Source organism: Oncorhynchus gorbuscha, linkage group LG02, assembly GCF_021184085.1.
Source record: "Oncorhynchus gorbuscha isolate QuinsamMale2020 ecotype Even-year linkage group LG02, OgorEven_v1.0, whole genome shotgun sequence".
Lineage (NCBI taxonomy): Eukaryota > Metazoa > Chordata > Actinopteri > Salmoniformes > Salmonidae > Oncorhynchus > Oncorhynchus gorbuscha.
The window spans coordinates 108,348,617-108,361,861 of record NC_060174.1 but is presented as its reverse complement, the minus strand read 5'-3'; the positions used below and the strand labels follow the sequence as shown (position 1 = coordinate 108,361,861).

At 47.5% G+C, this 13,245-nt stretch overlaps 1 protein-coding gene across 1 annotated transcript in view; it reads right to left on the bottom strand.

The window, feature by feature from the left end:
- The window catches only part of LOC123995215 (relaxin receptor 2-like), a 188,982-nt gene that overhangs the window by 51,309 nt on the left and 124,428 nt on the right, over positions 1 to 13,245 (bottom strand). The window contains exons 11-12 of the mRNA XM_046298650.1: positions 1,015 to 1,086; positions 197 to 268 (exon numbers count right to left, since the gene is read on the bottom strand). Of these exons, the coding sequence (XP_046154606.1) occupies positions 197 to 268; positions 1,015 to 1,086 (144 nt within the window). The remainder of the gene's footprint in view (positions 1 to 196; positions 269 to 1,014; positions 1,087 to 13,245) is intronic.

Genomic DNA, 13,245 nt, shown 5'->3' with positions numbered 1-13,245 from the left:
ATATTTTTATTTTACATTTATAATCGTTTTTCTCATATCTTGGGGGGCCGCCAGTCGAGGAACCCTGCACTATATACTGCACTAGTTTTGACCAAAGTTGTCCCAAATGGCACCCTACTCTCTATATAGTGCACTAGTTTCGACCAGAGACCAAAGGGAATAGTGTACCATTTTGGGACACAGATTTGTGACTCACAATTTGACGAGGGACTTTAAGCTCTTAAAGGTGTTTTTGGGGAGCTCCTTAATCCGGTTGTTGGACAGGTCTCTAAAAAACAGGGAGAGTAGGAAGAGAGCCACGGGAGAGAGAGGAGGATGGGGAGAGGGAGAGAGAGAGAGAGAGAGAGAGAAGGAGGGGGCGAGAGAGAGAGAGAGAGAGAGAGAGAGAGAGAGAGAGAGAGAGAGAGAGAGAGAGAGAGAGAGAGAGAGAGAGAGAGAGAGAGAGAGAGAGAGAGAGAGAGAGAGAGAGAGAGAGAGAGAGGGAGGGGGCGAGAGAGAGACAGAGAGAGAGACAGAGAGAGACAGTGAGAGACAGAGAGAGAGAGACAGAGAGACAGAGACAGAGAGACAGAGACAGAGAGACAGAGACAGAGAGACAGAGACAGAGAGAGACAGAGAGAGACAGAGAGAGACAGAGAGAGAGGGAGGGGGCGAGAGAGAGAGACAGAGGGAGACAGAGAGAGACAGAGCGAGAGAAAAACCAGATTAAAATAAACGAAAGGTGAAATTGGATGAAATAGCAGAAATCTCCCCTACACTTCTCCCTCCTTGCAGCGGTTTACTATTTAATTTCAATAGTACACGTTTCAAGTTACTGAGGTTCATCCATTGAGAATGTATCATTTTTCTCATTTTATAAAAGACTGACATGTCAGAGTATCAGACTTGCATCCCAAGTGAGCCCTTTTCCGTATATAGTGCACTATATTTTAACAAGGCCCATAGAGCTCTGTTCAACAGTAGCACACTACAAAGAGAACAGGCGTCCATTTGGGACGAGTGATTAGTACTCACAGCTCCTCCAGCAGCACCAGAGTCTGAAAAGAGCGAACAGGAAGAGCATGAATCCTGTTGTTCATCAGGAGGCTAACGGGGAAAGAGAGAATTACTATGGTTTAGTGGTTTCAACTACTTATCTCACACACACACACACACACACACACACACACACACACACACACACACACACACACACACACACACACACACACACACACACACACACACACACACACACACACACACACACACACACACACACACACACACACACACACACACACACAGTGAGTGAGTGTCTGAGTCACAACAACCAAATTAAAAACTTCCAGACAGTCCCCCAGGCACAGAGAGGCAGAAAGACCACGTATCACACCTACCCCTCACTACTTATCACACCCCCTCACATCTTATCACACCCCCTCACATCTTATCACACACCCCCCTTACTACTTATCACATCTCCCCTTACTACTAATCACATCTCCCCTCACTACTTATCATATCTCACCCTCACTACTTATCACACCTCCCCTCACTACTTATCACACCTCCCCCACTACTTATCACATCTCCCCCTCACTACTTATCACACATCTCCCCTTACTACTTATCACATCTCCCTTACTATTATCACATCTCCCCTTACTACTTATCACATCTCCCCTCACTACTATCTTATCACATCTCCCCTTACTACTTATCACATCTCCCCTTACTACTTATCACATCTCCCCTCACTACTTATCACACCCCCCCTTCACATCTTACCACACCTCCCCACTCTTATCACACTTATCTTACACACCCCCCACTCACATCTTATCACACCCCCCTCACATCTTACCACACCTCCCCCTCACATCTTATCACACCCCCTCACATCTTACCACACCTCCCCTCACATCTTACCACACCCCTCACTCCCCTCCCCTCACATCTTACCACACCTCCCACTACTCACATCTTATCACACCCCCCCCTCACATCTTACCACACCCCTCTCACATCTTACCACACCCCCTCACTACTTACCACACCCCCCCTTACTACTTATCACATCTCCCCTTACTACTTATCACATCTCCCCTCACTACTTATCACACCCCTCACTACTTATCACATCTCCCTCACTACTTATCACATCTCCCCTCACTACTTATCACATCTCCCTTACTACTTACCTTATCTCCCCTCACTACTTATCTTTATCTCTCCCTCACTACTTATCTTATCTCCCTCACTACTTATCATATCTCTCCTCACTACTTATCTTATCTCTCCCCTACTACTTATCACATCTCCCTCACTACTTATCACATCTCCCCTCACTACTTATCACATCTCCCCTCACTACTTATCTTATCTCTCCTCACTACTTATCATATCTCTCCTTACTACTTATCATTATCTCCCCTTACTACTTATCACATCTCTCCTCACTACTTACCACATCCCTCTACTTACCACACCCCTTACTACTTATCACATCTCCTCACTACTTATCACATCTCCCCTCACTACTTATCTTATCTCCAAGATTTCACTACTTACACTACTTACTCTTATCTCTCCTCACTACTTATCATATCTCTCCTCACTACTTATCATATCTCTCCTTACTACTTATCACATCTCCCCTCACTACTTACCACATCTCCCCTTACTACTTACCACATCCCCCCTTACTACTTACCACACCTTACTACTTACCACACCAGACCGTTCCATTACTACTTATCACATCTCCCCGTCACTACTTATCTTATCTTATCACATCTCCTCCTCACTACTTATCTTATCTCTCCTCACTACTTATCATATCTCTCCTCACTTACTTATCATCACATCTCCCCTCACTACTTATCACTCTCCTCACTACTTATCTTATCTCTCCTTACTACTTATCATATCTCCCCCTTACTACTTATCATCATCTCCCCAAGAGGTCACTACTTATCTTATCTCTCCTTACTACTTATCATATCTCTCCCTTACTACTTACCACACTCCCCTTACTACTTCTTACCACACCCCCCTTACTACTTATCTTATCTCCCTCACTACTTATCACATCTCCCCTCACTACTTATCTTATCTCCCTTACTACTTATCATATCTCCCCTTACTACTTATCACATCTCCCCTCACTACTTATCTTATCTCTCCTTACTACTTATCATATCTCCCCCTTACTACTTATCACACCCCCTCACATCTTACCACACCTCCCCTCACATCTTACCACACCTCCCCCTCACATCTTACCACACCTCCCCAAACTCACATCTTAAGATCCACAACATTTATTCCATGGGACAAAACTAGGTCCAGCGTATGACTGTGACCACACCCCCCCCCTCACATCTTACCACACCCCCCCCTCACATCTTACCACACCTCCCCTCACATCTTACCACACCTCCCCCTCACATCTTACCACACCTCCCCCACACCTCCCCCTCATCTTACCACACCTCCCCCTCACATCTTACCACACCTGTCCCCTCACATCTTAACATGATTAACATGATGCTTTATCTGGACGTGGTTCTACAGGACCTCCACCAGCCAACCAGTAGTAACATTAACATGATGCTTTATCTAGACGTGGTTCTTCAGGACCTCCACCAGCCAACCAGTAGTAACATTAACATGATGCTTTATCTAGACGTGATTCTACAGGACCTCCACCAGCCAACCAGTAGTAACATTAACATGATGCTTTATCTGGATGTGGTTCTACAGGACCTCCACCAGCCAACCAGTAGTAACATTAACATGATGCTTTATCTGGATGTGGTTCTACAGGACCTCCACCAGCCAACCAGTAGTAACATTAACATGATGCTTTATCTGGACGTGGTTCATCAGGACCTCCACCAGCCGAAGCTAAGTAGTAACATTAACATGATGCCTTCTAATTGCAGTCGCTGTTCTCATAATATACAGGAGAACGATCGCCTTACGGCGAGGATAGCTGTGCTACAAGCCCAGCTTCAGACGCAATCATTAGGCAAAGGGTCATTTCAGTGTAGGAAAGGATGAAACAGCGTCTGTGCCACCAGTAAGTACAGATTTAGTTTACATTTAAGTCATTTAAATCCCAGAGCGACTTACTTGGAGTACGTCCCCGCAGCCGGACAACTGTCTCATGATTTCTGGAGGGAAATGCTGTAGGAATACTCAACCGGTGTCGCTCATTCAGCCGACAGAAACTTTCAACCGGGTCTCCCCATTAAGAAACGGGTCGGAGTCAGAGGCCGAGCCTTCTCTGGTCTCTACTCCTCCCCGTTACGGGGTCTGAGACACCGAAGCCTCTCACCATTAGCTCTGACAAATTGAAAACCTTAGTCATTGGCGACTCCATTACCCGCAGTATTAGACTTAAAACGAATCATCCAGCGATCGTACACTGTTTACCAGGGGACAGGGCTACCGACGTTAGGACTAATTTGAAGATACTGCTGGCTAAAGCTAAAAATGGCCAGTGTAGAGAGATTAGGGATATTGTTATCCACGTCGGCACCAATGATGTTAGGATTAAACAGTCAGAGGTCACCAAGTGTAACATAGCTTCAGCGTGTAAATCAGCTAGAAAGATGTGTCGGCATCGAGTAATTCTCTCTGGGCCCCGTCCCAGTTAGGGGGAGTGATGAGCTCTACAGAAAAGTTTCACAACTCAATCTCTGGTTAAAAACTGTTTTCTGCCTTTCCCAAAAGATAGAATTTGTAGATAATTGCCACTCTTTCTGGGACTCACCCACAAACAGGACCAAGCCTGGCCTGTTGAGGAGTGACGGACTCCATCCTAGCTGGAGGGGTGCTCTCATCTTATCTACTAACATAGACAGGGCTCTAACTCCCTGTTAAGAGAATAATGTTCTCAATGTTCATAAACTGAACTTCAATTAACTACTCAGTCTGCAACCCAGAATTTGTAAGATACTGGTTGAAATTAAAACAGACAGAGGCCCAGCCTACAATAGTCAAAAGTTTATTCACGAGAATGTTCTGAAGTCCACACTACAAAACCATTCATTTTATACGGGCTCCTTACACACTTACATTCACACACAAACAGTAGGTATCCTACGCACATACCGTATCTAGATCCACAATGAAATAGGCCAGGCAGCGGTGCAGACCAGGCAATAGGCTGTTAGCCAGCCTGCCAGCTTAGTGGAGTCTGCTGCTAGCACAGTCAGTGTAGTCAGCTCAGCTATCCCCATTGAGACCGTGTCTGTGCCTCGACCTAGGTTGGGCAAAACTAAACATGGCGGTGTTCGCCTTAGCAATCTCACTAGGATAAAGACCTCCTCCATTCCTGCCATTATTGAAAGACATTGTGATACCTCACATCTCAAAATGGGGCTACCTAATGTTAGATCCCTCACTTCCAAGGCAGCTATAGTCACTACACAAACACACCTCCCCACATACACTATATATACAAACGTATGTGGCCATCCCTTCAAATGAGTGGATTCGGCTATTTCAGTCACACACGTTGCTGACAGGTCTTTAAAATCAAGCACACGAGCCATGCAATCTCCACAGACAAACACGTGGCAGTAAAATGGCCTTACTGAAGAGCTCAGTGACTTTCAATGTGGCACCGTCATATGATGACATCACATTTGTCAAATTTCGGCCCTGCTAGAGCTTCCCCAGTTATTGTTAAGTGGAAGTGTCTACGAGCAACGAAGGCTCAGCCTCAAAGGTGTAGAACACGTAAGCTCACAGAACGGAACCGCCGAGTGCTGAAGTAAGTATTGCTTAAAAAATTGTCTGTCCTCGGTACCAAGTTCCAAACTGTTCGTCAGGAGCTTTATTTAAATGGGTTTCCAAGGCCGAGTTGCCATGGTAGTCGAGGATCAGCATCCGCAATGCCAAGCGTCGGCTGGAGTGGTGTGAAGCTAACTGCCGTTGGGCTCTGGAGCAGTGGAAACCTGTTCTCTGGTAAATTATAAATCACGCATCACCATCGGATGCCAGGAGAACGCTGCCTGCCCTAATGCAGTGTGCCAACTGTAATGTTTGGTCGAGGAGGAATAATGGTCTGGGGCTGTTTTTCATTGTTCAGTCCCCTTAGTTCCAGTGAAGGGAAATCTTAACGCTACAGCATACAATGACATTCTAGACGATTCTGTGCTTCCAACTTTGTGGCAACAGTTTGGGTAAGGCCCTTTCCTGTTTCAGCACGATAGTCACCCTGTGCACAAAGTCCATACAGAAATGGTTTGTCGAGATCTTTGTGAAAGAACATGACTGGCCAGCACAGAGCCCTGACCTCAAGCCCATTGAACACCTTTGGGATGAATTGGAACTCGACTGTGAGCCAGGCCTAATCGCCCTTAATCAATGTCCGACCTCACCAATGCTCTTGTGGCCAAATGGAAGCAAGTCACCAGCAGCAATGTTCCAACATCTAGTGGGAAGACCTCCCAGAGGTGGGGAGGATGTTATAGCAGCGAAAGGGGATCCAACTCTATATGAACGCCATGATTTTGTAAGATGTTTGATGAGCAGGTGTCCACATACATGGTGTGTATGTTTGTATGCCATGGTGTGTATGTATGCCATGGTGTGTATGTATGCCATGGTGTGTATGTATGCCATGGTGTGTATGTATGCCATGGTGTGTATGTATGCCATGGTGTGTATGTATGCCATGGTGTGTATGTATGCCATGGTGTGTGCCATATGTATGCCATGGTGTGTATGTATGCCATGGTGTGTATGTATGCCATGGTGTGTATGTATGCCATGGTGTGTATGTATGCCATGGTGTGTATGTATGCCATGGTGTGTATGTATGCCATGGTGTGTATGTATGCCATGGTGTGTATGTATGCCATGGTGTGTATGCCATGGTGTGTATGTATGCCATGGTGTGTATGTATGCCATATGTACATGGTGTGTATGTATGCCATGGTGTGTATGTATGCCATGGTGTGTATGTATGCCATGGTGTGTATGTATGCCATGGTGTGTATGTATGCCATGGTGTGTATGCCATGGTGTGTATGCCATGGTGTGTATGTATGCCATGGTGTGTATGTATGCCATGGTGTGTATGTATGCCATGGTGTATATGCCATGTATATCAATGAATTGGTGAGGGCTCTAGAACAGTCTGCAGCACCCGACCTCAACCTAGTAATCTCTGAAGTAAAACGTTTACTGTTTGATGATGATCTGGTGCTTCTGTCCCCAACCAAGTAGGGTGCACAGCAGCACTTAGATATTTTGCACAGATTCTATCAGACTTGGGCCCTGACAGTGAAATTAGTGAGGCAAAAATAATGGTGTTCCCAAAAAAAGGTCCAGTTGCCAGGACAACAAATACTAATTCCATCTAGAAAACTGTTGCCCTCGAGCACACAAAAAATGATATGTACCTTGGCCTAAACATCAGCGCCACAGGTAACTTCCACAAAGCTGTGAATGAGCTGAGAGACAAGGCAAGAAGGGCATTCTATGCCATCAATAGAAATGTATAAATTTCACATCCCAATTCGTATCTGGCTAAAAATACTTGAATCACTTATAGAACCCATGGCCCTTTATGGTTGTGAGGTCTGGGGTCCGCTCACCAACCAAGAAATCACAAAATGGGACAAACACCAAATTTAGAGTGAGTGCAGAATTCTGCAAAAACATCATCAGTGTACAACTTAAAACATAAAAAAATATATGCATAACTAAATTAGAACGATTTTCGCTAATTATTAAAATCAAGAATAGAGCAATCAAATTCTTTAACCACCTAAAAATAAGATTCTCAAACCCGGGCCAACCTTACATAACAAAGCCCTAACTACAGAGAGATTCACCATGAGAATAGTCCCCTCTGCCAGCTGGTACGAGGACTGATAACAAACACAAACAGACCCCACAGAGCCCCAGGAAAGCAACACAATTAGACACAACTAAATCATGAGAAAACAAAAAGATTATTACTTAACATATTGGAAAGAATTAACAAAAAAACAGAGCAAACTGGAATGCTATTTGGCCCTAAACAGAGAGTACACAGCGGCAGAATACCTGATCACTGTGACTGACCCCAAAATCAAGGAAAGCTTTGACTATGTACAGACTCAGTGAGCATAGCCTTGCTATCATGAAAAAATGTCATTGGCAGACCTGGCTCCCAAGAGAAAACAGGCTATATGCCCAAGCTGCAATTCCTATCCTCCTGCCAAATGTATGACCATATCAGAGACACGTAGTATTTCCCTCAGATTACACAGCTCCATAAAGAATTTGAAAACAAACCCAATGTTGATCAACTCCCATATCTACTGGGTGTAACCGTAAAAGCCTTGGTTTCATGCATGTTAACATCAGAAGCCTCCTCCCTAAGTTTGTTTTATTCACTGCTTTAGCACACTCTGCCAACCCGGATGTTCTAGCTGTGTCTGAATCCTGGTTTAGGAAGGCCAAGAAAAATTCTGAAATTTCCATCCCCGACTACAACATTTTCCTTCAAGATAGAACTGCTAAAGGGGGCGGAGTTGCAATCTACCCCAGAGATAACCTGCAGAGTTCTGTCACACTATCCGGATCTAAGCTCGAACCCAAACAGTTCGAGCTTCTACTTTTAAAAATCTATCTCTCCAGAAATAAGTATCTTACTGTTGCCACTTGTTACAGACCCTCCTCAGCTCCTAGCTGTGCCCTGGACACCATATGTGAATTGATTGTCCTCCATCTATCTTCAGAGTTCGTACTGTTAGGTGACCTAAACTGAGATATGCCTAACACCCTGGCCGTCCTACAATCTGAGCTATATGCCCTCAATCTTACACAAATGATCAAGGAACCTACCAGGTACAACCCTAAATCCGTAAAACATGGGCACCCTCATAGATACCATCCGGACCAACTTGCCCTCTAAATACACCTCTGCTGTTTTCACCCAGCGATCACTGTCTCATTGCCTGCATCCATAATGGGTCTGCGGTCAAACGACCACCCCTCATCACTGTCAAACGCTCCCTAAAACACTTCTGCAAGCAGGCCTTTCTAATCGACCTGGAAGGATATTGACCTCATCCCGTCAATAGAGGATGCCTGGTTGTTCTTTAAAAAGTACTTTCCTCACCATCTTAAATAAGCATGCCGCTTTCAAAAAATGTAGAACTAAGAACAGATGTAGCCCTTGGTTCACTCCAAACTTGACTGCCCGCGACCAGGAACCAATATACAAATTCAGTCAGGAAAAAAAGGCTAGCTTTTTCAAACAGAGATTTGCTTCCTGCAGCACTAATTCCAAAAAGTTTTGGGACACTGTAAAGTCCATGGAGAATAAAAGCACCTCCTCCCAGCTGCCCACTGCACTGAAGATAGGAAACACTGTCACCACTGATAAATCCATAATATAATGGAGAATTTCAATAAGCATTTCTCTACGGCTGGCCATGTTTTCCACCCAACCCTTTCCAACAGCTCTGCACCCCCCGCAGCAACTTGCCCAAGTCCTCCCCCACTTCTACTTCACCCAAATACAGACAGATGTTTGAAAGATCTGCAAAATCTGGATCCCTACAAATCAGCTGGGCTAGACAAATCTTCCTAAAACTATCCGCTTGTTGCAACCCCTAATGCTAGTCTGTTCAATCTCTCTTTTGTACCATCTGACATTCCTCTTCAAAGGGGGAGACCCCCAAACTGTTACAGACCTATATCCATCCTCCCTAAAAACTGCTCAGACCTATATCTATCCTGCCCTGCCATTGTTGCAACCCCTAATGCCCTAGTCTGCCCTTCAATCTCCTTTGCCCTGCCCTACCATCTGACATTCCTCTTCAACCCTGGGGGAGACACTCTAGACCCAAACTGTTACAGACCTATATCCATCCTGCCCTGCCTCTAGACCCAAACTGCTACAGACCTATATCTATCCTGCCCTGCCCTGCCCTGCCCTGCCCTGCCCTGCCCTGCCCTGCCCTGCCCTGCCCTGCCCTGCCCTGCCCTGCCCTGCCCTGCCCTGCCCTGCCCTGCCCTGCCCTGCCTGCCCTGCCTCTAGACCCAAACTGTTACAGACCTATATCTATCCTGCCCCCTGCCCTGCCCTGCCCTGCCCTGCCCTGCCCTGCCCTGCCCTGCCCTGCCCCTGCCCTGCCTCTAGACCCAAACTGCTACAGACCTATATCCATCCTGCCCTGCTGCCCTGCCCTGCCCTGCCCTGCCCTGCCCTGCCCTGCCCTGCCCTGCCCTGCCCTGCCCTGCCCTGCCCTGCCTCTAGACCCTGCTAAGACTGCTATCCTGCCCTGCCCTGCCCTGTCTCTAGACCTGCTACAGACCTATCTATCCTGCCCTGCCTCTAGACCCAAACTGCTACAGACCTATATCCATCCTGCCCTGCCCTGCCCTGCCTCTAGACCCAAACTGCTATAGACCTATATCCATCCCTGCCCTGCCTCTGCCCTGCCCTGCCCTGCCCTGCCCTGCCCTGCCCTGCCCTGCCCTGCCTCTAGACCCAAACTGTTACAGACCTATATCCATGCCCTGCCCTGCCCTGCCTCTAGACCCAAACTGCTTACAGACCTATATCCATCCTGCCCTGCCTCTAGACCCAAACTGTTACAGACCTATATCCATCCTGCCCTGCCCTGCCTCTGCCCTAGACTCAAACCCAAACTGCTTACAGACCCAAACTGCTACAGACCTATATCCATCCTGCCCTGCCATGCCTGCCCTGCCTCCTAGACCCAAACTCTTACAGACTATATCCATGCCCTGCCCTGCCCTGCCTCTATCCTGCCCTGCCCTGCCCTGCCCTAGACCCAAACTGTTACAGACCTTATCCAGAGACCCAAACTGCTACAGACCTATCCATCCTGCCCTGCCCTGCCTCTAGACCCAAACTGTTACTTCCTGCCCTGCCTCAGACCTGCCCTATATCCATCCTGCCCTGCCCTGCCTCTAGACCCAAACTGTTACAGACCTATATCCATCCTGCCCTGCCTCTAGACCCAAACTGTTACAGACCTATATCCATCCTGAGACCCAAACTGTTACAGACCTATATCCATCCTGCCCTGCCTCTAGACCCAAACTGCTACAGACCTATATCCATCCTGCCCTGCCCTCTAGCCCTGACCTATATCCATCCTGCCCTGCCCTGCCCTGCAGACCTGCCATCCTGCCCTGCCTCTAGACCCAAACTGTCAGACCTATATCCATCCCCTGCCCTGCCCTGCCCTGCCCTGCCCTAGACCCAAACTGTTACAGTACCCATCCTGCCCTGCCCTGCCCTGCCCTGCCCTGCCTCTAGACCCAAACTGTTACAGACCTATATCCATCCTGCCCTGCCCTGACCCAAACTGTTACAGACCTATATCCATCCTGCCCTGCCCTGACCCTAGCCCTGCCTCTAGACCCAAACTGTTACAGACCTATATCCATCCTGCCCTGCCTGTCTCTAGACCCAAACTGTTAGACCCAAACTCTTACACCTATATCCATCCTGCCCTGCCCTGCCTCTAGACCCAAACTTGACCTTACCATCCTGACCCAAACTGTTACAGACCTATCCATCCTGCCCTGCCCTGCCTCTAGACTCAAACTGTTACAGACCTGTATCCATCCTGCCCTGCCTCTAGACCCAAACTCTTACAGACCTATATCCATCCTGCCCTGCCCTGCCTCTAGACCCAAACTGACCTTACAGACCTGTTATATCCATCCTGCCCTGCCCTGCCTCTAGACCCAAACTCTTACAGACCTATATCCATCCCTATGCCCTGCCCTGCCTCTAGACCCAAACTGTTACAGACCTATATCCATCCTGCCCTGCCTCTAGACCTGTTATATCCATCCTGCCCTGCCCTGCCTAGACCCAAACTCTTACAGACCTATATCCATCCTGCCCTGCCCTGCCTCTACTGTTACAGACCTATATCCATCCTGCCCTGCCCTGCCTCTAGACCCAAACTCTTACAGACCTATATCCATCCTGCCCTGCCCTGCCTCTAGACCCAAACTGTTACAGACCCCATCCTGCCCTGCCCTGCCTCTAGACCCAAACTCTTACAGACCTATCCATCCTGCCCTCCTGCCCTAGACCCAAATGCCTCTAGACCCAAACTGTTACAGACCTATATCCATCCTGCCCTGCCCTGCCTCTAGACCCAAACTCTTACAGACCTATATCCATCCTGCCCTGCCCTGCCTCTAGACCCAAATTGTTACAGACCTATATCCATCCTGCCCTGCCCTGCCTCTAGACCCAAACTGCTATAGACCTATATCCAGAGACCCAAACTGTTACAGACCTATATCCATCCTGCCCTGCCCTGCCTCTAGACCCAAACTCTTACAGACCTATATCCATCCTGCCCTGCCATGCCTCTAGACCCAAACTCTTACAGACCTATATCCATCCTGCCCTGCCCTGCCTCTAGACCCAAACTGACCTTACAGACCCAAACTCTTACAGACCTATCCATCCTGCCCTGCCCTGCCTCTAGACCCAAACTCTTACAGACCTATATCCATCCTGCCCTGCCCTGCCTCTAGACCCAAACTGTTACAGACCTATATCCATCCTGCCCTGCCCTGCCTCTAGACCCAAATTGTTACAGACCTATATCCATCCTGCCCTGCCCTGCCTCTAGACTCAAACTGTTACAGACCTGTATCCATCCTGCCCTGCCCTATTAAAGTCTTCGAAAGCCAAGTTAATAAACAGATCACTGACCATTTCGAATCCCACCGTACATTTTTCCGCTGTGCAATCTGGTTTCAGAGCTGGTCACGGGTGCACCTCAGCCACACTCAAGGTACTAAACGATATCATAACCGCCATCAATAAGAGACAGTACTGTGCAGCTGTCGTCATCAACCTGGCCAAGGCTTTCGAATCTGTCAATCACCGTATTCTTGCCGGCAGACTCAACAGCCTTGGTTTCTCTAATGATTGCCTCGCCTGGTTCACTAACTACTTCTAAGACAGAGTTCAGTGTGTCAAATCAGAGGGCCTGTTGCCCGGATCTCTGACAGTCTCTATGGGGGTGCAACAGGGTTCAATTCTCAGGCTGACTCTCTTCTCTGTTTACATCAATGATGTCGCTCTTGCTGCTTCTGAGTCTCTGATCCACCTCTACGCAGACGACACCATTCTGTATATTCTGGCCCTTCTTTGGACACTGTGTTAACTAACCTCCAGATGAGCTTCAATGCCATACGATACTCCTTCCGTGGCCTCCAACTGCTCTTAAATGCTAGTAAAA